Source organism: Pelodiscus sinensis, chromosome 1, assembly GCF_052426305.1.
Source record: "Pelodiscus sinensis isolate ZL-2025 chromosome 1, ASM5242630v1, whole genome shotgun sequence".
Lineage (NCBI taxonomy): Eukaryota > Metazoa > Chordata > Testudines > Trionychidae > Pelodiscus > Pelodiscus sinensis.
Window position 1 is genome coordinate 144,871,499 of NC_143052.1, and position 27,444 is coordinate 144,898,942.

Here is a 27,444-nt window from a genome sequence, read left to right on the forward strand (position 1 = left end):
GACTTAAACACCTCTAGGGATGGAGACTCCACTACTTCCCTAGGTAACCCATTCCAGTGCTTCACCACCCTCCCAGTGAAATAGTTTTTCCTAATATCCAACCTGGACCTCTCCCACCACAACTTGAGCCCATTGCTCCTTGTTCTGCCATCTGTCACTACTGAGAACAGCCTCTCTCCATCCTCTTTGGAACCTCCCTTCAGGAAGTTGAAGGCTGCTATCAAATCCCCCCTCACTCTTCGCTTCTGCAGATTAAATAGACCCAAGTCCCTTAGCCTCTCCTCATAAGTCATATGCTCCAGCCCCCTAATCATTTTGGTTGCCCTCCGCTGGACCCTCTTCAATGCGTCCACATCCTTTTTGTAGTGGGGGGAGGGGGAGGCAGAACTGGACACAATACTCCAGATGTGGCCTCACTAGAGCCGAATAAAGGGGAATAGTCACTTCTCTGGATCTGCTGGCAATGCTCCTCTTAATGCAACCTAATATGCCATTAGCCTTCTTGGCTACAAGGGCACACTGTTGACTCATATCCAGCTTCTCATCCACTGTATCCCCCAGGTCCTTTTCTGCAGGACTACTATTTAACTGGGGACTACTACTATACTTGGGATTCTTCCGTCCCAAGTGCAGGATTCTGCACTTGTCCTTGTTGAACCTCATCAGATTTCTTGTGGCCCAATCCTCCAATTTGTCTAAGTCACTCTGGACCTTATCTCTACCCTCAAGCGTATCTACCTCTCCCCCTAGCTTAATGTCATCCGCAAACTTGCTGAGGGTGCAATCCATCCCCTCATCCAGGTAATTAATAAAGATATTGAACAAAACTGGTCCTAGAACCGAACCTTGGGGCACTCCGCTAGAAACCGACCGCCATCCTGACATCGAGCCATTGATCACTACCCGCTGGGCCCTGCCTTCTAGCTAGCTTTCTATCCATCTTACCGTCCATTTATCCAATCCACATTCCCTTAACTTGCTGGCAAGGATATTGTGGGAGACCGTATCAAAAGCCTTGCTAAAGTCAAGGTATATCACATCCACTGACTTTCCCACGTCCACAGAGCCAGTTACCTCATCATAGAAGCTAACCAGATTGGTCAGGCACAACTTGCCCTTTGTGAAGCCATGCTGACTATTCCTAATCACTTTCTTCTCCTCCAAGTGCCTCAAAATGGATTCCTTAAGGATCCCTTCCAGGATTTTTCCAGGAACCGAGGTGAGACTGACCGGCCTATAGTTTCCTGAATCGTCCTTCTTCCTTTTTTTGAAGATGGGCACTACATTTGCCTTTTTCCAATCATCTGGGATTTCTCCCGATCTCCACGACTTTTCAAAGATAATGGCCAAAGGCTCTCCTGATCTCCATGACTTTTCAAAGATAACTTCTCAATGACATTTGCTAACTCCCTCAGTACCCTCCCTCGGATGCATTAAGTTCGGACCCATGGATTTGTGTACGTTTAGCTTTTTTAAATAGTTCCTAACCTGTTCTTTACTCACCAAGGGCTGTCCATCTTCTTCCCATCTTGCGTCACTTAGCGCATTATTCGTGGAGTCCACCTTGTCCGTGAAGACAGAGGCAAAGAAAGCATTAAGTACTTTAGCTTTCCCTATATCATTTGTCACTAGGTTACCTCCTTCATCGAGTAGGGGCCGCACACCCTCTCTGATCACCACCTTCTTGTTAACATGCCTGTAGAAACCTTTCTTGTTATCCTTCACATCCTTAGCCAGTCGTAATTCCATTTGCACTTTCGCCTTCCTGATAACCCCCCCGGCATTCTTGAGCTATACATTTAAACCCCTCCCATGTCATTTGTCCTCCCTGTTTGTGAGCAGAAGGTCAAGCTGCGCACAGCCCCTGGTCGGATCCTTCAGCACTTGTACCAAGAAGTTAACCCCAACATTCTCCAAAAATTTCCTGGATTGTCTGTGTACTGCCAAATTGGTTTCCCCACAGATTTCAGGGTGATTATAGTCCCCCACAAGAACCAGGGCCTGTGATCTGGAAGCTTATCTCAGTTCCCACAGTACAATTGCCACTCATTTCTCCACTGGTAGCGCAGGTCTTTTTCTGGTGTCCCTAACCTGGGGGCTGGGTCAAGATGGCACACAGATCCAGGATTATGATCCTTTGCATCCAAAAGCCACTGCTTATCATTCTAAAACTCTATTACAATACGATGCCACTGGTCAGTGCTTACCTCTTGGGCCCAGAGGAGACACTCCCCCATCTGCAGCTGCTCAATGAACACCACCAACAAATTTGAATTGCTTTTGACTATGTCCCTCCACAATCTGTTGACCATGAAATCATCATGTCCCCTGCTGCTGTGGTTCTTCTTTTGGCTCTGCAAATACTGGCGGATCATTTATCCTGTGTTTGCAACGCTCAGGACAAGGGTGCATGTTTCTGTTAGATCCAAAATGCCTCACATGTTTATAGGATTTCTAAAAAAGCTGCGAAAATTATGGGATGTGGATGGTATTATAGAATGGAGAAAGTTGCATAATAGGAACTTGACTTCTGTGCTTTGTGTCTGCCCTGCCGTACATTGCTCAAATTTCTCAAAACATGAGGGTGATTGCACCCTGGAATGTCTACACAGGGTTCACTGACAGAACGATACAAGCACTCCTGGTGAGCAAACAGTGGGTACATCTAGACTACATGCTTCTTTCGAAAAAGCTTCTTTTGAAAGAGATTATCTAGATAGCCACATTTTTTTTCGAAAAACGGATCTTTTTTGAAAGAGAGCACCCAGGCAATCTGGATGCTCTCTTTTGAAAAAGCCATTCTTCCTCATAAAATGAGGTTTATCGCTGTCAAAAATGCCACCGTCTTTCTTTCAATTTAATTTCAAAAGAACATGGCGGCAGTCTAGATGCAGGTGATTTTTTTTGAAAAAAGGCCACTTTTTTTTAAAAAAACAAAAAACCCTGTAGTCTAGACATAGCCAGTGTCACAAATACATGTGCACAAGTGATATGCTAACTGGCAGCTTAACAATGATGTAATTTACATTGACCAGAGTTTGTAGTTTAGATATGGCCTTACATTTGACTTGCATACATAACTATTTCTAGAAAGCTGGGGGATGTTTAACACATTAAAAATTTCTGCTTCAGACACTTTAAAGAATGCAGTTAGAAATATGCTGTGCAGAATATTATAGTGTAGATGAGTCTCAGGTGTATTACTGAACAGTATTTGTGTGTTAAACAAAAGAACTTGAAATCTATTATTACAGTCAGACTCGGATGTCAGTTCAGTTTATATATGTTAAAAAGGTTAAATAACTGAAGTGGCTGCTTACTCTGTTTTAAAGATTGTAACATTGGATAGTTAAAAGTGCATAATGTTTCTTGCATTTCTATGAAGTGTGGTCCTGGAAGAAGTCTGTATGTGAAGAACTTACTAAAGATAATATCTGGAACTTTTTTTTAAATTGAGCTTCTGAAAGTGCTGCATATAGCTCTGTGGAAACTGAGCATTTAGTATTTCAGCTGTGACCATATTTCTTCTCAAGTTTTTCTCAAGGTCCCTGATATGCTGTTCTAGATGAAATGTAGTATTGGCAGCAAGTGATTGATTATCTCCAGTGTGAAATGTGTTGTATCAGGCCTTAAATCTGTTTTTCTTCTCACCGTGTAATTTATTATGTGATCTAGATTCTAGAAGTACTAATTTATCATTATACATTTCCAGTGTTTAGGCCTGTGGCCTGGAAACCATTTATGGCTCTTGAAGGTCTAAATTGTGTCTGACAAGGGCAACTGTGTTAAAGAAATACATCTTTGATTAGGAACTGAAAATGTATTCTTTGACTCATGCCCTGCAACTTTTAAAGGTATGAAGTGTTTATGCACAGGTAAAAATTATATTTCTTTCTCTAGTCAAATATTTCGCTTATTTATGCAACCTAGCATCTTACTGATTTTCTTCTCTATTTCTCAGTAGTTAGCACCACCTCAAAATCCCCTTGGTTTCTTATCTCTTTAATGAGTATTTCACTTTTTAACTAGATATATCCACTGCATTTCTTTTATTTTAAAACCCATTTTCAGCTTATTTGCCTATTTCCTGAACTTATTAAAATCCCATTGCAAACTTGCTATCTCCCTCACTCGATAAAATTTCTTCATTTGCAAACTTAGTAGCTGTGCAACTATTAATAATTATCACAGAGACTTGGTGGGATAATATACATGGCTGGAATATTGGTATAAAAGAATTACAGTTTACTTAGGAAGGACAGGCAGGGAAAAAGGGAGGAGGAGGAGGAGAGTTGCCTTATGTATTGAAAATGTATATACTTGCACTGAAAAGGACAAAGGAGACAGACTTGTTGAAAGTCACAGGGTAGGGATAAAGGTAAAAATTTAGGGTAATGTCATTGTACAGGTTTACTATAGACCTCCTACCCAGGAAGAAGAGGTGCCTGAGACTTCTTTAAACTTGTAACAAAATCATCCAAAGCACAGGAGTTGGTGTTGCTGGGGGGGTCTTCAGCTACTCAGATGTTTGTTGGGAAACTAACACAGCAGGGCACAGATTATCCAGCAAGTTCTTGGAATGTATTGGAGACAGTTTTTTTTTCAGAAGGTGGAGACAGCTATTAGGGGATTTTAGATTTAATGTAACAAAAAGGAAGGACCTGGTTGAGAATTTGAAAGGGGAAAGAAGATAGCTTGAGTGACAGTGATCATGAAATGACAGAGTTCATGATTCTAAGGAATGGTAGGAGGGAGAACTGCAAAATAAAGACAGTGGAGTTCAAGAAGGCAGACTTAAGCAAACTCAGGAAATCCATTCTTTCTTCTGGGAGGAAGACAAACATGGCACACACTGTGCAAGTAACAACAGCAGACCGTTCACTATCCATACCTTCTGTCCTGGAGAATGGATTTAAAAGAAAGGCAAAAGAACCTCGTACCCTTCCCTCTCCCCTTTCCAACTCCCTCTCTAAACTCCCTGTTAGCACTCACCTCTTTGTAAGCTCCTTAGTCACTTGCTCACTGCTTTATAAGGCCCTGGACTGCCTGAAAGTCCCTCCCCCTATCAAGGCTCAGATACAACAGAGACTTCTACAATTCAAACTTTAATTAGAAGCCAACAGTTTCCACCTGCCAGTCACAGTACACACTCCGTGAAAGGGAGGGAGCAGGGGAAGGGAGGGGAAAAAAAAGCCTCACTCACAAACAAAGGGTGAAAAAAACCGTCACTCACAAACACAAACTCAGCACACTGCAAGAAAGCCTCAAACACAACACACACTGCAGATAGCCACTTCCCTCAAGAGTCTTGTATCTGCTTCTCCTTTACCTGGAGAACTCCCTCTCTAAACTCCCTGTTAGCACTCACCTGTTCGACAAAGCCCTGGCTGTGTTGATTTAGTTGGGATTGGTCCTGCCTAGAGCAGGGGGCTGGACTTGATGACCTTCTGAGGTCTCTTCCAGTTCTATGGTTCTATGATTCTATGTGTGTCCTTCATTTTCTGGGTGCCCAAACTTGAGGCCCTGTTTTACCATTACTGGTCAATTTTAAAATCAAGATTGGATGTTCTTCTAAAGATCAATTAGTATTTGGGGGCAGTTCTATGGCCTGTGTTATACATACTATTATACAATTTGTTTTGGGTTGAGTTGACAGTCTGCATCCATTTGACTTGTGGCTCAGCCACAGAGAGAGACAGTGGCACATTATCGAACATGCAGTCTTGCTGGGGAGCAGGGCCATTATCGAAGAATGGAACATGCATGATTCAAAATTACATTTCTGTGGTCTGTATTCTGTTCATAAACACTGTCTTTGCTACATGCTCTAAAGTAGTACTACTAACTAATAGCTATTATAGGTTATCTTCTATTATTATTTGTATTATGGTATGCTTGAAGGCCTGGATCAAGATCAGAACTATATTGTGGAAAGCAGGGTACGCATACCACAGGAAGAGACCATCCTTTCTACAAGAGTTCACAATCCATTAAGATGAGGTAGGCAAGAGTGGGAGTGGAATGCAGCCAGAGGTCACATAACAAATCTGTGGTTGAGCTGAGAAAAGAACCCAGATTCTAAAAGTGCCCTATCCACAAGTCTATATTGTCTCTCCACAGACTAGCCACTAAAAGGTGTGAAAAAAATGCAGTGCCTGTGTTTTCTACAACAATTTGCTAGGTAGCAGAGTAATGGTAGGACCCAGAAATCCTGGATTTTATGTACTATTCTGGAGAGGAGTTTCATCCAGAGGTTACAAGCAGCACAGCCAAGCACATTGGTTTGGCACATTCAAAATAAATGTTTGCAATTTGGGTCGCTAATTGCAAACCCAAATCTCATCCATATTAGAAACCTTGGGCAAAATCCTCCTTCTACTGAAGTCAATGGAGAGCTCCTGTTTGACTTCTGTAGGGCCAGGAGATCACCCCGGGGTTTTATTTCCTGCTCTGCTGGATGTAACCTTATGCACCTTCTTATTACTCATCTGTAGCCTGAGGAGTCAGTGATATTTGCTTTCCTCCTAGGTAAAGGTATGAGGTCTTGTCCAACAATGAGGGTTCTGAAGTGCATATACTGTTCCCCACTGGCTCAGGTGAAGGGATATCTTGAGATGCAAGTATGCCTAATCTTACAGAAGTCAAATCAATATTCAGCTCGGGATGGTCCACCTGCACCTTAAACTCCACAAAGTAAATAACTGAGTCTTTCACCTCCACAAAAATATGTAGTCACAGTCCAGACCAGATCAAACCAGCCTCTTGAGTTGAGAGGGAGGAGAAATGAGGTGTTCTAAATTACCTTTTACCATTCAGGAAAGAGATCTTGGAGTCATTGTGGACAGTTCTCTGAAAATATCTGTTCAGTGTGCAATGGCACTGAAAAAAACCTGACAATATTGAGAACAGTTAGGAAAGGGATAGCTGAAGAGATAGAAAATGCCATAATGTCTTTATATAAAACCGTGATATACCTACACTTTGCAGTTGTGGTCACCCTATCTCATAAATATGTATTAAAATTTGAAAAGGTACAGAGAAGAACAACAAAAATGTGTAGGAGTTTGGGGAGAGATTCCACATGAGGAGAGACTAAAAAAAGACTGAAGTGATCAGTTTAGAAAAGAGAGAACTAAGGGTGGGGGGCATGATAGAGGTCTACAAAACCATGAATAGTATAGAGAAAGTGAACAGGGAAATGTTATTTATCCCTTCACACAACACAGGAACCAGGGATCATCCAACACAATTAATAGGCAATAGCTTTAAAACAAACCTAAGGCATTGCTGCTTCTCATAATACACACTCAAGTTCTGGAACTCATTGCCCCAGAACGTTATGAAGGCCAAATCTATCAGGTGTAACAGCAAGTCTGTCTAACAACAACCAGAGTTGTTAGTGCTGTACAGTGTTGCTGATGGCGCAGAGTTGTTTAATGCTCCTAGTGCTGCTATTCATGGAGCCCCAGTGTTAGCTACACTAGCAGAGAGTGCCGCATATTGATTCAGCAGACCTTGATGATGTTCATAAAGAAAGACCACAGACTCAGTTCAGTGAAGAAGGTACTTGGCCAGGTTTATTGACAGTAGAGCGCACAGTACTAGCACCTTGTCAAACAGGTCACAGGGACACAAATACATTATTGCCTGTGACAAGGTAATTCTCAGAGGGGTAGCCATGTTACTCTGTATCTGCAAAAACCATCAGGAGTCCTGTGGCACTTTAAAGACTAACAGATTTATTTGAGCAGAAACTTTCATGGGTAAAAACTGCCTCTTCAGATGCATGTGACAAGATAAATGCTCAGTCAAGATAACAGGATGCTGTCCACTTGGCTTATGCAAAGATGCCCCTCCAGTGACTTCTTTTAAATACTGCTACAAACAAGTTATATATAACGCTCCTGATATTGTTAGTTGCCTTCCTTATACCTGATAGTTCAAAAAATCCTCATCCATTATCCTGTCATCTAATGTTCCCTGTAAGCTGAGCACTTGGGCAGCCAACCAGGAGAGATTCATATGTTTCTATTGGTGGTGCACATGTATGGATGCACATAACAAAATTTATTCTGAATATGGATAGAAAAATTTAGAGGGAATATTGTTGTAATTCCATCCTTATCTTACAGGGGGTCGGCATTAGGGATATAAAATCCTGTTTAATTGACTAACTGGTTAAAGGAGGAGTGGGGGGAGGGGTGCTGTAGCTTGACTATAGCAGCCCTCCCCCTCCACCTGCCTGTGGGGCTCTCTGACTCCCCACTGACAGATGCTTCTTCATCCGGGATGCCAGAGCAATCCCTGCCTTCTCCGCATCCTCCCTTCCCCCCCTCCCGGGGCTGGAGCAGCCCCCTGCCCATGGCAGGTGGGGAGCTACTCCAGCTCCATTGTTAACTAACCACTTAAATCGTCACATCCCTAGTCAGCATGTCCCTATATAATCTCTTGGGAATGTGTTTAGGTGTACTGCTCCAGCAAGGTGTATAACTGGGTTGAAAAAAGAGTGAGAAAAATTCATAGAGGCTAGGTCCATGGTAAGGGATGCAGCCCCTGTTGTGAGTTGACATATCACCTTATCAGGAGGTGACAAAGGCCATTTGTAACAATGTTTTCAGAGTGTGGATAGAGGCATAATTATCTCTGCGGTCAAGCCCATGTGAAAGGGGTCTTGAGGCCACTGGTGCTATCTAGGACTCCAGAAACGGGGGGATCCCAGAATATCTTCCAGATTGCAACCATTGTTGTTCTTGGCAAATGGTAGTCTTACAACCTCATTCATGAGACGGTACCATACCACCCTTTAGACATTTCAAATGTTTCCCTTCCCTGATTGCATCTCTTCCGTAGTGTCTTAATTCAGACTGAACCTACATTCATTCAAACTCTGATTTGCCTCTAGGCATTGGGAAAACAAGACCTTTCAATTATTTGATTCCACCATACATTTTTAAGGAATTCTGGAGTTTCTTACATTGCACAATCCTCTCAATCTTATTACCACCATGGCAGGGGCAGTAGGTATGTATAATTTTTGGTGGTGTCTCATTAGCCACTCCCCCTGACCCCTGTTAACCACCTCCCGACCCCCATTAAACACACCCCCTGACCCTCATTAACCACGCCCACTGACCCCCATTAACCAGGCCTCTAGAGGTAACATACTTGAGGCAAGATGGACACGACCAGAAGTAAAAGGTGTCATGTCACCCCTCTCGAAGGACTTTTCCCACCATCCTATCAACAGGGATTAGTTTGGCCCCCACCAAACCTCCCTCATGAAACTATCCTGCAGTTGCATTAACCCAATGTATGTGACATTAAATTGGGGGCAGAGAGGCTGGGGGAAGTGTTCCCTCTAAGGCTATGTCTACACCCGTAGCTTCTTGTGCAAGTACAGCTGTTCTTGTGCAAGAACCCACAGCATATCCACACTGCCCGCCTGCTCTTGTGCAAGGAAACTTACAGTACCATGTGGTAAGAGAGGGCATCTTGAGCAAGAGCTATGCTCTTTTCTAACAGGTGTAAGCTCTCTTGCTCAAGAAGGCAGTGTGGATGCTCGGCAGGGATTTCTTGCGCAAGAAACCCCTATTGCTAAAATGGCCAGTGTGGATACTCAGCAGGGATGCTCTTCTGCAAAAGCACAGCTTACACATGGTAGTGTGGATATGTGTTTGCACAAGACTTCTTGCACAAGAACCCTTGCACAAGATGCCGCCAGTGTAGACATAGCCTAAGAGTTTCCTCCCATGAGCGGAATGAATTTTGTGTTGTGCACCAGTACTGAGTTCATGTGGCTTGTTTGGATGTGCCACTGTGGCACCCAACTTGTTAATAAATATTTTATAAACCTTTACCTTTTCTCTCTGCTGCCATGTCTCCTCCCTTTGCTCCATCAGCTCCCCTGGTGCCTGCTGCCTCCCAACTCCTCACCCTCCTCTCCTGTCCTGACTCCTATGCTTCACACTGCCCTCAGCCCTCCTGCGACCTGCTTCCCTCCACCAGCCCTTCTCTCCCCCCTGTGCCCACTCCTCCAGTAGCTCCAGTCTGATCATGTGAGCTACCCCTCCTCATCCTCTCTTCTAACACCTCCCTTTACACACCTGCCCTGCCTCTCTCCTCTGGTGCTGGTCCCTCCCCTGCAGGTGTCTGCCCTTCTGCCTTACCCCCAGAATCCCCTGGCTCCTGCACCTACCCTTACCCCTGCACCTTCCTGGTGCCTCCACCTTCCCTTACTGCCCTTCCCCCTTTTCCCTCTTTTTCCCTGATGCCCCCCTCCTCACCACCCTCTGCCCCTGTTCTCCTCATGCCCCTCTGTGTCCTCACACATGACTTGCTCCATCCCCACCTTTCTCATGCCCACCCCTTTTTTCAAGCCTTCTCCCAGCATCTCCCTCTCCCCGCTCTAGCCCCCAATGCCCTTACCCTCTCCTCTCCCAGCATCACCCTGTCCCCCCTCCCAATGACACCTCCCCTTTTCCTCACTGTCTGCACTTGGTCCCCTGGCATTTGTGTCTCCTCCATGCTGTCCCTTGGTGCCTTCTCCTTTCTTCCCCCTCCCCCTCCACACAAGCCCCTTCTTCTCCCACCCCTTCCCTCTAGTTTTCCCCCTTCCCCTCCCTTCCCTACCTTCTGCCTTCCACTTTGCAGGGCCGGAGTCTGTGCTCGGGCCCCAGAAATCCCCAGAGCTAGGCCGCGTGGTGCAACACCGCACCGAGCAGTTTTAAAGTCCCGGGCCGTGATGTCACATCACTCCCAGGCATCTCCCTGCTTACCTGTAAACGCTGCGCATGGAGCAGCAGCCAGCAGCGCGCGCCGGCAAGGGGGAGCCAGACTGAAAGCTACGCACAGCAGGGATGGTCCGGGGCTGGGAGGGGGACGCTCTGATGCCGGGGTGGGAGGGCGCACAGGTAGGCCAGCAGGTGGGGGCTGGGGCCCGCTCCAGGCAGGGCTGGGGGAGAGACCCAGCTCCAAATATTGGTGGAGCAGGGCTCCCGGCTCAGAATCTTGCTAGAGTATGGACACCACGAGCCCATATAACTTGCTGCCCATGCACCATGGGATTATCTTAACTGGTCTAACTTCTACCCTTTTGTTCTGTCCTTGCTTAATTGCCACATATTTGAAAACTGCAATGTTCGGCTTTTTCTGTAAATGACAACTGACTGGTATATTGCCTTCATCCATTCTTATTATTAATTTTCTTATCATACTGCATTCCCAGTGCTTTCACCTTTATGGTTAGGTTTCCTGATGGAGGTGTCTGGAGAACCAGACTTGACCACACATTCAGAAGGATGCAGAGGAAATGATTTTATTTCAGAGCTGAGTTGCGACTGCAGATCTTTTAACATGGATGGTCTTTTATGAATCTTGTATCATCTTGATTGCAGGGAAGCTCTTAGTCAAATATGTTTGACTCAATGCCAGGTCTGAAGTCTTTTCAAAGTACTGTCATTTCGCATTCCTGATTGTGACTCTGGCAACAGAGACAACATCTCGTGTAAATGAGAACTCATCGGGATTGTTTATTGACATAGGTAATTAGCTTCTGGAGGAATCTAATTAAGCCGAGCTTGGCGTTCTCTTCATCTGATTTTAAATGAGGCTACCATAAAATAAATACAGTAAGCCAGTGGTTCCCAACCTGTGGTCTGAAGACCCCTGGTGGTCGGCGATGACACTGTAAAGAGTCTGTGAAAAGTTTAAAATAGAAATTAAAATAAATGTACAGTGTATAAAAACACTTATGTATTTTAAAATTCATATATTGTGCAATTATAAATATAAATTAATACTTAGTTCTATGATTATGTTACGTGAATACATCACCCCACTCTAACCATTCAAAAGCCATTGGAGTGATGGGAAGGGTTTAATTGGGCTAGCAAAAATGGATCACTGGATCAAGACAGGAATGCTGAAAAGAAAGGAACTGAGAGATCACTGTGGAACATCAAGTTTTACTTCACAACAAACACAAAGTAAAGGGAAAATGTGAAAAAGTAGCGATGTATAGTTGGAGTTAGGGTTTACATGGACTAGCAATAAATGTCAAATGAGAGATTAAAACCAGCTAATCTTAAATGTCACATTGAAATGAAACATGGCGACTATGTTTCTAAACCAACTGAATTTTTTGAGAACAAACACAAAGAATTTAAGGAAAGTGAGAAATTAATCGAGCACATAGCCCACAAGCAGTGACAATGCTAAGGCAGTACAAGCCTCTTATTGGGTGGCTCAACTCATAGCCAGGACAGGAAAGCCAGGCACCATTGGGAAGTAATTGATATTACCCACAGCAAAGCAGATGGTGAGTGCAGAGCTCGGAGACAAGGCTGGGAAACAGATTGGTTTAATTTCTCTCTCAAATAACACAGTTCAGCACAGAATTGGCTAAATGGCTCAGAATGTTAAGGAACAACTGACTGAGAGGGTGCGGAAAAGTCACTTCTGTTTTTTTTTCAAATTGATGAGTCAACGAATACTGCAAATCATTCAAACTTCCTGTCAGTCGTCAGATATGAAAACAATGGATGGTGTCAAGAGAACTTTCTCTTTTGCACATCTTTGCCCACATGCTCAACTGGCGAGCTTATTTTTGATGTGTTGAGTGATTTTGAGGGATCATGATATTGACTGGTCAAAATGTGTGGGGATCAGTACTGATGGGCTTGTGCAATGACCGGCCAGTACACTGGAGTAGTCTCTCGAGTTAAAGCAGTGTCACCATTAGCTACAATAATTCACTGCAGCATTCCCAGGGAAGCGCTAGCTGTTCAAAAAATGCCTGCTGACCTAAGAACGATTTTCAATGAATTAATGAATATTGTTAATTTAATCAACTCCTGTCCATTGAATTCAAGACTGTTTGCTGCTTTGTGTGACGAGATGGGCAGTGATCACAGCCTACTTCTTCACACACAAGTTCGCTGGCTTTCAAGAGGAAAGGTTCTCTCACCCCATTTGAATTGCATGATGAAGTGAGGCTTTTTTTGCTGGACCATCATTTTGAGCTCTCTCGTCACTTTGTTTCCTTGACTTGCTAAATTGGCTTACTTAGCTGATATCTTCAGCTACCTAAATGGGCTTAATCAAAGTCTGCAGGGAAAAGCTGTGACCATCTTCCGTGTCCATGACAAGACTGATGCTATGATCAAGAAATTGGACCTGTGGACATCTTGACTTAATCAGTCCAACAATGATTCTTTCCCAAATCTCTCTGATTTTTTTCTTTGGCCAGCTCAGAAATGCAACTCACAGATAATGTGAAATCAGAGACCACATGCAAAGCCTCAAAGTACAGCTGTGTAAGTACTTTCTTGTTACCAACACGAACAACAACTGGATCAGAAAACCATTTGTGGACCTTGCTACCAACATAAACACAAGTTTGACATCCCAAGAACAAGACAGCCTCGCTGAACTATCAGGAATTAATTCATTGAAGCTTGTCTTCAAACAAAAACCCCTGACTATCTTTTATCTACAAGTTGTTACTGAATATCCAGAACTTGCTTACAAGGCTGCAAAATACTTGATGCCTTTTCCAACAACTCATGTTTGTGTGAATGGATTCTCTGTACTGGTTGCATTAAAATGGAAGTGCCAGAGCTGGCTGACTGTGGAATCAGATCTAAGGCTGAGATTATCATCAGTCCAACCAAACATCCATGCTCTTTCACTGAAATGCATTTGAAGCATTATCATTTTTTATGTATGAATGTGAGAATGTTAAATCTTGCACAGAAACCACATTGCATATCTAAATTTCTGTCCTTACGTTCTTCTATGTTTCAGATTGAAACTTGTGGTGTTAGACAATGTATGGAAGGATATTGAGGATCAATGTGACATAGTCTGTGCAACAAACGGTGCACATGTCGAATGTGTACCCTAATGTACCCTAATAATGTGTACCCATATGCCAAATGTAATTTAAGCTTATTACCCATGAGTTGTGTACATATTCTTCAGTTCACATTATTCAATAAAAATAAATGACACCTCAAAACTGTTACACTTCAATGTGGACACCCTGTATAATCTCTCAATAGTACTAGATTTGTTTAGATAACATGAACTATTACATATTTCAAATGATTATCAAATAATGGAATGTTTGAAAATAGCTATATCGTTTGGGGGTGTCAGTAAAATGTTAATCGATTTAAAAAGGGTTCTGTATGCTCATAAAGGTTGAGAGCCACTGCACAAAGTTATCTTGTGAAGTTGAAGGACAGCAGAGAAGGCAAATAAGCCCCTCATTGAAAGTGAAATTTGTAGTCTGACATGAGTGCAGATGGAGAGTCCCTGTATAAACAGAATGCAGCATGAGCATAGATTCCCCAAATCATCATGGCTGGTCTCTGATGTCCTCACAGTGCTGTCTGTGGGCACATATGAACATGTATGTGAATGTAATGAATGTGACTTGTGAGGATAAGCTGCCCATGCAATAAAAATCATGACAGAAAGGATTACCATGTACGTACTTAAGGAGACCCAGCCTTCATTGGTGTTGGATTCTAATAGATATGCAAGAAAGCACAGCTGACAATGTAGTGAACAGTGCACACCTTTTTCAGTTACCGCAGGTACAGTTGAACTGTAGTTGGCTAAGAGAACACGGCTTTTCATTGTATACTGCAATGAAAACTAGTCACAGGTTTAATGGTGAAAGAATGTGGATATGATTATTTACCTTGGCACGTTTTCCAGGTTCTGAAAGTTACTATTTCATAGTGAATAATAAAAACGTCCTTGAAAAAACAGACTCCCTATTGGTTCTAACAGTTTATACAGCTACATGTTCCGATTATATCCCTGCTATTGAATCAAATAAATACATTCTTATTTATTTAAAAACAACAACAAACAGTGACATGATTAAATTCTGTGTAATGGAGCCAAAATAGTCTTTAATTAAAGCTGTGACATGGCAGGAGGGGCAGCTTTACTGTGTAAATGACACAGAACGAAGACTACTGAACATGCACAGTAGGGAAATTGTGATGCCTGCTATGGGAAAGATTCCACAAAACGAAATAAAAATTTGGAGAGGAAATAGCTGTTATGCGTCTTGCTGAACTGGATTAAACATAATGAAGGTTTAAAAATGTCAGAGGCTTAAACAAACTAAAATTTGGCCCTGGATTAAAAAAAAGGTGGTACAGTTTTAACATCCCCTACATTTTATTCTCTTTTTCTGTTACAGATCACACATCTGTGGGCGGGCTGGGAGACAGTTTTTATGAATACTTACTGAAAGCTTGGCTGATGTCAGACAAAATGGACACGGAAGCAAGGAAAATGTACGACGATGCTGTTGAGGTGATTATAATCCACTGAGTTTTCTGTATATTGGATAAAAACAGTGCCATGGAAAAATTCACTTGATAACTGGGAAGCACAGAGGACTTTTACCTGTTTTATTAGTCTGCTGGGAAAACAATTTGGTTGTTTTTAAGGCTCCACGGGAACAGTAGCAACCTTTCCTTTTGTGTAGTTTAAAAAAATATTGCGGTGGGATCTTTTTAGTGCAGATTATCATACTAAAAGTTATCAGTTCTTTCAAAAGGCTTAGCTACAGCAAATCAAGGAGATGTTTAATTGGGACTGACCCTACAGCTCCAATATATGCAAAATTTCCCATGACATAATGGAAAGTTTTCTTGCCAGGTAAGTTCATGTAATAATTCAGGGAACTGGGATCCTGAAAGATTTTATTTCTTAAATTATTTTGAAAGCATTTAAATGTTATACAAAATATTTACTTTGTAATTATGTATATGGTAAAAACCAATTTCCTCCCACTGTGAAGTGATTGTCATGCCCCCTTGAAATGTAGTCGTCTTGGATCTTACCGTGGAGTGGTGTCAGCATGGGGTGGGCAGCCAGGACCCCGAGCACAGAGCCAGTAGCTTGGGCCCAGGTTGTAGGGCTAGCAGCTGGGATCCCACCTGAGCTCCGGGTGGGAGGCTGGCACCCGTGACCTGAAACAGAGCTGGGTGGTGCTCGCTCCCCGTCTTCTATGGGGCCTGATCCAGGCTCCAGCTGCACCCTCCTCCCTACCCCCAAACATTTCTGCATGTTCCCTTAGGGGGTGCACCCCACAGTTTTGGGACCTGTGTACTAATGCTATGATAAGCTTTGTTCATGTGATTAGATGTTTCAAACACAATTGTCTTTGTTAAATAGTAATTTGGCTCATACAATACAAAGGCACATAGATAGTGTGCAGTTTTCCAGGTTTAATACACAGTATCAGTACCTGATATGCAAAGTTTTAATGTAATGAGAATTTTCTTGAAGGAAATTCTTGATTATTTTTTATTACTAATATTTGGCTCCAACTAAAATATGGTCCACGCTATATAAACCTATAGGAATAGATAATCGCTGCCCCTAAAGAGACAAGATAGACAAAGCATGAGATGGAAAGGAGAGTGCAGAAAGGTAACTTGCTCATGGTTACAAGATCCATACTGTAGCAAAGAATAGACTTGTAGGCCTCCTGCATCCCAGTCCAGGGCCCTATCTATTCAGACCCTCTGAGGGATTGTCTCTAGCATGGGGTGAATCGACACTGCAGCCTAAAAAAGGCTCTCTACATTGATTGACTATCAGTTTCCCATTGACTCTGGCACTCCACCAGAACGAAATGAGTAAGGAGAGATGATGAGAGCTTTTCTGTCAAACCCCTATATTGTGGACCCCGTGGTAAGTAGATCCAAGCTACACCAGTTTGAGTTATGCTAACATAACTCAAATTGCATAGCTTAGATTGACCTGTCCCCATAGTATATTTCTGCCAGGAGTGCAAACTTTCTATCTGGAAAGCATTCATTTTCCACCTGTGACCTGTTTTTATAAGCTTCCCCTCCTTCTTCCCCCCTCCCCCCCAAGGTCTGTGTGTGTTCATTTTCTGTCAGCATTTTAAAGCAATGCCTGCTCTTGGTTACTGCAATGCTTTAAAAATGAAACAAACACAAAAAACTCTTTGCTAATCTTTGTCCTGTATTTAAAGTACTGTGAAAACCAAAACACATCTTGTTGGACTCTGAATTCCTTTTTGCTTCAGCTTCCAGCAACTGAGTCTTGTTAAGCCTTGGCAAAATTAAGGCACCCTCTACTATCAGAAATCTTCTCCCCATATAGATATTTACAGGCAGTGAGCAAGTTATCTTGTAACCTTCCAGTGTATATACTAAATAGATTGAGCTTCTTCAGTCTCTCATGGTAAGGCAGATTTTCCAGAGCTTGAATTATTCTTTTTTAAACCTTTTCCAATTTGTCACTGTCTTTTTAAAAATATGATCAGTTGGTTATGCTCCAAATCCACAACGTCTTTTACTTTAGGCATTGCTTTCCAAAATACAATCCCCTATACTACAGTTGTGACCTATATTCTTGATTCCTATATATATGATACTCTATTTAATTCTGATTAAAACACATGCTGTTCAAATATGCCCAGTTTATCGTTTGTTTTACTCTTCTGTGTACATCTGACCTGTCCTTATAATTGTTAATAACTGTACCAATTTTTGTGTCACCTGACAGCATTGCCACAGTAATTTTATATTTTTTTCCAGATCAGTGATACTGAACAGCATTGAATCAAGAACTGATTCCTGTGGGATCTGTTGTGTTAATTTTGAGGGAATTAAATGTGAATTCAGAGTCACAGGGGTCAGCTTTATCCTTTCACTGTATAACTCCAGTCAGTTAAACATGGTTCAGGTTTTTGAGTACAGAGACTGCTTACAATGACAAACTTTCCATTAAAAATCTTATTACTCTTATTAACTATTACATTACAAAAAAGAAGAAATAGCAGTTAAAGCATTTGAAATGTAAAGTAATAAGTAAGGTCTAAAAATGGTTCTTGCTCTCTTTCTCTTTAGATGTAGTGTTTTTACAAGGGAAAAAACACCCAGTCTGATAGTCTTTTAAAGGATATTAAAGACGGTAAAGATGTTGTTTTTGAGGGACGACAAGACAAGGCAAACACACACAAAAGGAGAGAAAAGAACAGCAAAGATACAAAATGCTGCTTCTGTCTCTGGTGCAGACTCTCTCACTTGCAACTTTCCAGCTGGAGAAACACAGGCAAAGCACGCTGTCTTCTCAGCCCCTCCAAGGCCTAGAAAATTCATACCAGAATTGGGCTGTTTAAGATCCTGCTTTCATTGCCTCTCTGATTACTGGCTCTCAGCAGTGTTGCAAAAGATACAGTCTTGGCCAGCTAAGCCATGTTCTTATTAAACAGAAAGCAAAAAGGGAGGAAAGAGAAGAAATAAGGTGTGGGAAGGAAAAGGACACGTGGTAGGGAAGACAGTGGGAACCCCTGGGACCAGTGGACTTGGTGATGTTGTGAGATTTTTTTTCTCTGACCTGGTGTGGACAAGACATCTCTCAGGACCAGAATGCTGAAAGTTCAATAGTGTCACAGTGGATTTGGGAATTCCAAGAGCTAGTGAAGTGAGCCAGGATGGTGATGATTAGGGGACTGGAGCACTTGACCTACAAGGAGAGGCTGTGGGATTTGGGTTTACTTAGTCTGCAGAAGAGAAGAGTAAGGGGAGATTTGTTAGCAGCCTTTAACTACCCAAAGAGGATGAAGAGAGGTCTCAGTAGAGACAGATGGCAGAACAAGGAGGGTCTCAAGTTGGGTGGGAGAGGTCTAGGTTGGATATGCAGGGCTTGATAAACGGCAGCAAAAGCCGCTCGCCAGCCCCGCACTGTGCATGCGCAAGAGCTGCATTGTGCATGCGCGTGCCGCCGGTAAATGGGGCGCGTGGCTGAAATCTACTCGCCACGTGCGAGTAGATTCTATAGTTTGTTGAGCCCTGGATATTAGGAAAAACTATTTCCCTAGGAGGGCGGTGAAGTACTGGAATGGGTTACCTAGGGAGGTGGTAGAATCTCCATCCCTAGAGGTTTTTAAGTCCCAGCTTGACAAAGCTCTGGCTGGGATGATTTAGTTGGGGTTGGTCCTGCAAAAGTTTTGATCCCTCATGAAGTCTTATTTTAAGGATTCCTAAAGGGAATGACGGGTAATATGATGCATTAGATAATAATCCCCCATTTGTAACTGTGCTTTATGATGGGGCACTTACCCAGTTTTTAATCGATTTACTATGTGGTACACTGTTTTGATGTAATGCTGTAATTTTGATGTAATATTTTAAATCAGAATGTCATACATATGTAAGTCAAATGCCTTACCGAAGTCTATTATGTCAACAGTTACTTTTATCAAACGTGAGATTTAATTTTAAAAAGATATGAAATTTTTGACAAGACCTAATTTTATAAAGGTATGCTGATTCGCATTAGTTTGCCGCTGTCTCCTAGCTCTTTACTAATTGCATCCCATCTGAGCCTTTCCGTCCTTTTGCCTGGAACTGATGTAATCTGGTCTGTAGTTACCCAGTTCATCCTGTAACCTTTTTTCCAATGATTGCATAATGTTAGCTTTTTTTCTAGTCCTTTATAGCTTCCCCATCTAGACAGACTACTGTGACACAGGGTACTTAAGGTGGGTCCAAATGTGCACTGTGGTCCACCCGTATGGAACAGCTTTCAGCTTCAGGGCCTATTTCTGTAACAGAAATTCTGCTAGATATAGCAGGAATGTGTGTGCAGACAAATGTTCAATAAGTATAGCTGTTTGTTTTCTCTATCTACATTTTGGAGGTTTTATTAAATCCATAAAATAATTAATCAGAGTTGTTCCCTAGTGCATGGATTTACAGTATAAATTTGTAAGTGTAATGTGTGCCTGGGCATATCTACATTGCAGTGTATGTGTGAGTTCACACTCAGGCTCAAGCCTTAACCCTCGTTCCATCTACACACACATCTCTTGAACGAGTCTCAGACTCAGGATCCTCTGAGGTTGAAAGATCCAAGCCCAAGTGAAGGGTCTAACCAAAATTCAAGCCCTAACTTGTTGCATTGTAAATGCAATCTTCCTCCGTTCTACAGACTTAGGGTCCTTGGAGTCCTCCAACAGTAGCCCACAATGCAATGAGGTGGCTTCCTTTGCCCTTTCTCTTCCAAAAATCACAAGTCAGCTCCAGGAAAATGGCTGCAGGCCCTTTGGCCCAAGTGTAATAGCTGAATATTTAACCTCCTATTTTATTCTGACAACTAAGCTGCAAATACATCTTATAAAACCATAGAGATGGAAGAGACCTCAGAAGGACATTAGAAAAGCCTTCAGCATTTGCAGTGGGTGCCAACTAGAAGAAGTCCTTTACAAAGTGTGTTGCTTCGTGATAATGGGAACACAGCTAACGTTTGATTATACAGTGGATTTTAATTAGAGTACCAGGAAGTCAGACCACCAAACAGCAAAAGAAGCTGTCAGCAATGGAAATGGAACAGACCTTGACCAATGCAGAGAACGTATTCAGTGGCTCAAGACCAAGTAGTAGAAAACCAGGGACCACAACTACATCTCTGGCAACACACTGACACCATGCTGGTTTTATGATGAGTTTTACTGGGTGCTGGGGACTGCGCCTAGCACAGAGCCACCAGCAGTGCATCTGATCAGCTGGGTTGATGTCTTGCTGGCCTGAGATGCCAGCATGGATGCTGATGGATACAAGTAGAAACCAAATGTGGCAAATAAAATGACCTTGCTACTTAAACCAATTGTCAAGGAGGCTGTGCTATAGGAGCCACTGCAGCCCATCGTTGGACTGTTCTCAGAGGAGCTTTTTGATGCCCACCAAAGGAACAGCCCACTGCAGGACTGGTATCAGAAACAGAAGAGTAAAAAGCTACCCAGAGTATTCTGTTGAGTCCCTCATGAATTCTGACCCAGTCCCATGCTCCTGCAGACTTTTCCTGCAGTGAGAACTCTGAGTCGGTTGTCACATTTTGGGGAAGGTCATATTTTCCAAGGCCAGCTCGGTAGCTCACCAGTCTACTTCAGTCTATGTGTTGTTCACTTATCATGCATTCACAGGTGCTAGAAAAATGTGTATAGTAGGAGTACTGATAATGGAAACCATGTTTTTTTGGGGGGGCTGTTATTACTGCTTTAAACTTTGGGTATGCAGTAGAACCAAAGCACCCATATTCCCAGCACTGCTATATTCATATTTTCCCACCAGCAGCTTGGAATGATACCTCTTTTTGCCAGTCGGGCACCACAAAAACGGCTATAGCCTCCAAAATGTGCAAAATCTGAAATGATAGAGAAAAACTATGTATCATGGCCACTAACATCCTTGCAAACTCCATTTCATGGAAGAACCTGAACCAAAAGAAAGTGATTCCAAACAGGGAGTTTAGAAATGGAGTTCTCCAGGTAAGGGAGAAGTAACTACAGGACTCTTGGGGGAAGTGGCTGTCCGTAGTGTGTGTTGTGTGTGTTTGGGGCTGGGTACTGAGTTTGTTTGTGTTTGTGTGTGGGGTGTAGGGTGTGGTTGTTTTTTTTCCCTTTCCTCCTCCCCCCCTCCATGTGCTGTGTGCTGTGACTAGCAGCTGGAAACTGTTGGCTTCTAATTAAAATTTTAATTGTAGAAGCTTCTGCTGATTGGCTGAGCCTTGATAGGGGGAGGGACTATCAGGCAATCCAGGGCTTTATAAAGGAGTGAGTCAGCGACCAGGGAGCTTGTGAACAGGTGATTGCAAACAGAGATTTTAGAAAGGGAGTTTGGAAGGGGAGAGGAAAGGGGAAGAGGTACTCTTGTCTTTCCTTTAAACCCTTTTTAGGACACCAGATATGGATGGTGATAGTTCTGCTGTTATTACCTGCACAGCATGTGCCATGTTTGTCTTCCTCCCAGAAGAAAGAAGGGATTTCATCTGCACTAAGTGCAAGCTGGTCGCCATTATGGAAGAATAAATTAGAGGACTGGAGGCCCAAGTGTCATGACCCTACGCTTGATCAGAGAAGATGAAGACTTCCTCAGTAGAAGGCAGCGTTTAACCCTGCAAGCAAGGCAGGTGGAAGAGCAAGAGAGGGCAGTACAGGATGAGGAAGAGAACTGGCAGCATGTAACTTCTAGAAGGAAAAAAAAAGCCAGCACAGGAATCCCCCATTCCTACAGAGGTAAGTAATCGCTTTCAGGCTCTTTCCACAGGCTCTGCAATGGTGAATGCTTTGGAAGGGACCTCACAAGGAAGAAATTGGAAGGGAACCACTTCAACCAGAAGGCATGGGATGAATAGTCCTAGGGATGGAGGCTCCACGACCACCACCCCCAAAAGAAGAAGGTGGGTGGTGGTGGTCGGGGACTCCTTCCTAAGAAGGACTGAGACATCCATCTGCCATCCGGACCTGGAATCTCGAGAGGTGTGCTGCTTACTGGGGCCTCGAATTCAGGACGTGACTTAAGAGTCTTACAAAACTGATCAAACCTCCCTGCTTCTCCATGTGGGAACTAACGATATGGCCAAGAATGACCTTGAGCAGGTTATTGCAGATTACGTAGAGTTGGGAGAAAGGATCAAAGAATTTGGAGGGCAAGTGGTGTTCTTGTCCATCCTCCCTGTTGAAGGGAAAGAACTGGGTAGGGATCGTCGAATTGAGGAAGTAAATGCGTGGTTTTGCAGGTGGTGTCGCAGAGAGAGCTTTGGTTTCTTCGACCATGGGACTCTGTTCCAGGCACAAGTATTGTTAGGAAGTGATGGGATCCACCTAACAAAGAGAGGAAGGAGCATCTTCACGGGCAGGCTTGCAAACCTAGTGAGGAGGGCTTTAAACTAGGTCCGTTGTGGGAGAGTGACCAAAACCCTGAGGGGAGTGGGAAAGTCGGATACTGGGAAGAAATGCAAAGAGGAACGAGCAAGAAAGGAGGACCCCTGATTCGAATGGAGAAGATAGGGTAATCAACTGGTTATCTGAGGTGTTTGTACACCAATGCAAGAAGCCTTGGTAACAATCAAATCGTAGTTCTTGGACTGGGCCAGGGCCCAGAACTGGAGGCCCTGGCCCAGTCCAAGAACTACAATTTGATTGGGATAACAGAGACTTGGTAGGACAACTTGCATGACTGGAGCGCTGTCATGGAAGGGTATAGTCTGTTCAGGGAGAACAGGCGGGGAGAGAAAAGGAGGAGGAGTTACACTATATATAAGAGAGCACTATGATTGCTCAGAACTCCAGTATATAGAGGGAGAAAAACCTGTTGAGAGTCTGTGTGTCAAGTTTAGAGGTGCAAACAACAGCAGTGATGTTGTGGTTGGTGTCTACTACAGGCCACCGAATCAGGTGGATGAGGTAGATGAGGCTTTCTTCGGACAACTGAGAGAAGTTTCCAGATCGTAGGCCCTAGTTCTCATGGGGGACTTTAATCAACCTGACATCTGTTGGGAGACCAATACGGCAGTACACAGGCAGTCCAGGAAGTTTTTGGAGAATATTGGGGATAATTTCTTGGTACAAGTGCTGCAGGATCTGACCAGAGGCTGTGCGCAGCTTGTCCTGCTGCTCACAAACAGGGAGGAACTAATAGGGGAAGTAGAAGTGAGTGACAGCCTGGGAAGCAGTGATCATGAGATGGTAGATTTCAGGATCCTGACCAAAGGAAGAAAAGAGAGTAGTAAAATATACACCGTGAATTTCAGAAAAGCAGACTTCGACACCCTCAGAAATCTGATGGGCAGAATCCCCTGGGATGCTAACATGAAGGGAAAAGGAGCCCAGGAGAGCTGGCAGAATTTCAAAGAAGCCTTATTGAAGGCACAGAAAGAAACCATTCCAATTCGTAGCAAGAGAGGCAAATATGGTAGGAGAACGGATTGGCATACCAGGGAAATCCTTGGTGATCTTAAGCACAAAAGGGGAGCTTACAAAAAGTGGAAACTTGGACAGATGACTAGCGAGGGTATAAATGTATAGCTTAAGAATGCAGGGGAGCTATAAGGAAGGTGAAACCACAATTGGAATTGCGACTCGCAAGGGATGTGAAAGATAACAAGAAAGGTTTCTACGGGCATGTTAACAAGAAGAAGGTGATCGGAGAGGGTGTGGGGTCCCTACTGGATGAAGGTGGTAACCGAGGGTATGTCTACTCTACCCCGCTAGTTCGAACTAGCGGGGTAATGTAGGCATACCGCACTTGCAAATGAAGCCCGGGATTTGAACGAGGTGTACCGGTAGTTCGGAATAGGAAGCCTAGTCTGAACTACCTAGTTCGAGCCCCGTGTAGCCGCTCTGCACGGGGTTCGAACCAGCGGGGTTTTAAAAATGGCGGCTCCCCGCTTATGCAAATGAAGCCCGGGAAATTCAAATCCCGGGCTTCATTTGCAAGTGCGGTATGCCTACATTACCCTCCTACTTCGAACTAGGAGGGTAGTGTAGACATAGTGACAGATGATGTAGGGAAAGCTGATGTACTTAATGCTTTCTTTGCCTCTGTCTTCACGGACAAGGTCAGCTCCCAGACTAATGTGCTAAGTGACGCAATATGGGATGAAGGTGGACAGTCCTTGGTGGGGAAAGAACAGGTTAGGAACTATTTAGAAAAGCTAAATGTACATAAATCCATGAGTCCAGACTTAATACATCCGAGAGTACTGAGGGAGTTGGCAAATGTCATTGAGGAACCTTTGGCCATTATCTTTGAAAAGTCGTGGAGATCGGGAGAGATCCTGGATTACAGGAAAAAGACAAATGTAGTGCGCATATTTAAGAAAGGGAAAAAGGATGACCCAGGGAACCATAGGCCGGTCAGTCTTGGTCAGTCTTACCTCAGTCCCTGGAAAAATCATGGAAGGGATCCTCAAGGAATCCATTTTTAAGCACTTGGAAGAGGGGAAGGTGATAAAGAATAGTCAGCATAAATTCATGAAGGGCAAGTCTTTCCTGACCAATCTGATTAGCTTCTATGATCAGGTAACTGGCTCTGTGGATATGGGGAAGTCAGTGAATGTGATATATACCTTGACTTCAGCAAGGCTTTTGATACAGTCTCCCACAATATCATTGCCAGTAAGTTAAGGGAATGTGGATTGGATAAATTGACGGTAAGATGGATAGAAAGCTGGCTAGAAGGCCGAGCCCAGCGTGTAGTGATCAACGGCTCGATGTCAGGATGGCAGTCGGTTTCTAGCGGAGTGCCCCAAGGTTCGGTTCTGGGACCAGTTTTGTTCAATATCTTTATTAATAACCTGGATGAGGGGATGGATTGCACCCTCAGCAAGTCTGCGGATGACACTAAGGGTATGTCTACACTACAATGTTAGTTCGAACTAACGGACGTTAGTTCGAACTAACATTCATAGGCGCTACACTAGCGCTCCGCTAGTTCGAATTTGAATCGAACTAGCGGAGCGCTTAGTTCGAACTAGGAAAACCTCATTTTACGAGGATTAAGCCTAGTTCGAACTTACTAGTTCGAATTAAGGGGTGTGTAGCCCCTTAATTCGAACTAGTGGGAGGCTAGCCCTCCCCAGGTTTCCCTGGTGGCCACTCTGGCCAACACCAGGGAAACTCTATGCCCCCCTCCCGGCCCCGGACCCCTTAAAGGGGCACGGGCTGGCTACGGTGCCCGTGCCAGGTGCAAGCCTGCCAGCACCCAGCCAGCAGACCCTGCACCTGGCACGGCACAGAGCCACCCACCCGATGTCCCCCAGCCCACCCCCTCTTCCCGGGACCAGGCTGGTGGCTCCCGGGAGCTTGCCCTGGACCGCAAGAGGCGGGCACCTTCCTGGGCTAGTGCGGACATGTGGACCTCGTCCACGATCTCCGTACTAGGCACAGGAAAGTGGCCATCTAGGGCAGGAGAGCTGCCAGCCTGGCCACCCAGGAGCAGGTGTGCATGAAAATCAAGGGGGTCCACTGAGACCCCCGACCCTGAGCTTACAATGGCTGTCCTGGGTCAGACCAAAGGTCCATCTAGCCCAGTAGCCTGTCTGCCGACAGCAGCCAACCCTAGGGACCCTGGAGGGGATGGACCGAAGACAGTGACCAAGCCATTTGTCTCGTGCCATCCCTCTCCAGCCTTCCACAAACTTTGGGCAGGGACACCACTCCTACCCCCTGGCTAATAGCACTCCATGGACCCAACCTCCATGACTTGATCTCACTTCCCTTTAAACTCTGTTCTAGTTGTAGCCTTCACAGCCTCCTGCAGCAAGGAGTTCCACAGGTTAACTATTTGCTTTGGGAAGAACAACAACTTTCTCTTACTAGTTTCAAGACTGCTACCCATTCCTTTCCTTTGGTGTCCTCTCGTCCTTCTTTATGGGAACTCATGAAGAACTTTTCTGAATGCACCCTCTCCACCCAACCCCTGCTTTTAGAGACCTCTATCCTGTCCCCCCTCCATCTCCTCTTTTCTAAGCTGAACAGTCCCAGTCTCTGTAGCCTCTCTTCATCTGGGACCTGTTCCCAACCCCTGATCATGTTACTTGCCCTCCCCTCTCCCAGCCTTTCTCTTCCCCTCTCCCACCTCCTTTTCCCAGTCTCCCCCAGTTTTGTTCAATAAAGACAGAGTCAATGTTGGAAGAAACGTTATCTTTATTTTGTACAGCAATAAGAAGGGGGGCTAGGGAAGGGTAAGTGGAAGGAGGTGAGGGAGGAATGGGGTACGAGCCCCCGATGGGGAGGACTGGGCTGGCTCTGTGGGCTTCTGGGGGTGGAAGCTCTCCTGCAGCCCCCCGATTGCCTCCTCTCCCCAGATGGCAGCCTGCGGCAAGTGTACCCGGGCTGATGGCCGAGTGGTGTGATGTGCCCAATGTGGGCACTCCGGGCACTCCAAGCCAGGACTGGTTTTCAAGCGGGGCACCCCTGAGAACTGTCTGTCCAGGGTGGGGGTCGGGACCCTTTAAGCACAGCCCTCGGCTAGCCTGAGACAGCAGCTCCACACTCTAAGTCCTCCTGGGTATGTCTACACTACCCCGCTAGTTCGAACTAGCGGGGTAATGTATGCATACCGAACTTGCTAATGAAACCCGGGATTTGAATTTCCCGGGCTTCATTAGCATAAAGCCGGCGCTGCCATTTTTAAAAGCCGGCTAGTGCGAACCCCGTGCCGCGCGGCTACACGCGGCACAGGCTAGATAGTTCGAACTACGTAGCCATTCCGAACTATCTGTACTCCTCGTGGAACAGATACAGGAACGAGGAGTACAGATAGTTCGGAATGGCTACGTAGTTCGAACTATCTAGCCCGTGCCGCGTGTAGCCGCGCGGCACGGGGTTCACACTAGCCGGCTTTTAAAAATGGCGGCGCCGGCTTTATGCTAATGAAGCCCGGGAAATTCAAATCCCGGGCTTCATTAGCAAGTTCGGTATGCATACATTACCCCACTAGTTCGAACTAGCGGGGTAGTGTAGACATACCCTCTCTGATGCCCTGCCGACACTGCTTCCGGCCATCCTTAAGCCCGGTTCAGGGTCCACTTAATGTGGACATGCTAGTTCGAATTAGCAAAACGCTAATTCGAACTAGTTTTTAGTTCTAGACG

The 27,444-nt window shown here is 44.3% G+C and overlaps 1 protein-coding gene across 4 annotated transcripts in view; it reads left to right on the forward strand.

Moving 5' to 3' along the window:
• Positions 1 to 27,444, forward strand: part of MAN1A2 (mannosidase alpha class 1A member 2) — a 234,973-nt gene that overhangs the window by 172,852 nt on the left and 34,677 nt on the right. For all 4 annotated transcript variants that reach the window (XM_006135741.5, XM_075904629.2, XM_089772094.1 and 1 more), the window contains one exon: positions 15,221 to 15,336. In XM_006135741.5, the coding sequence (XP_006135803.3) occupies positions 15,221 to 15,336 (116 nt within the window). The remainder of the gene's footprint in view (positions 1 to 15,220; positions 15,337 to 27,444) is intronic.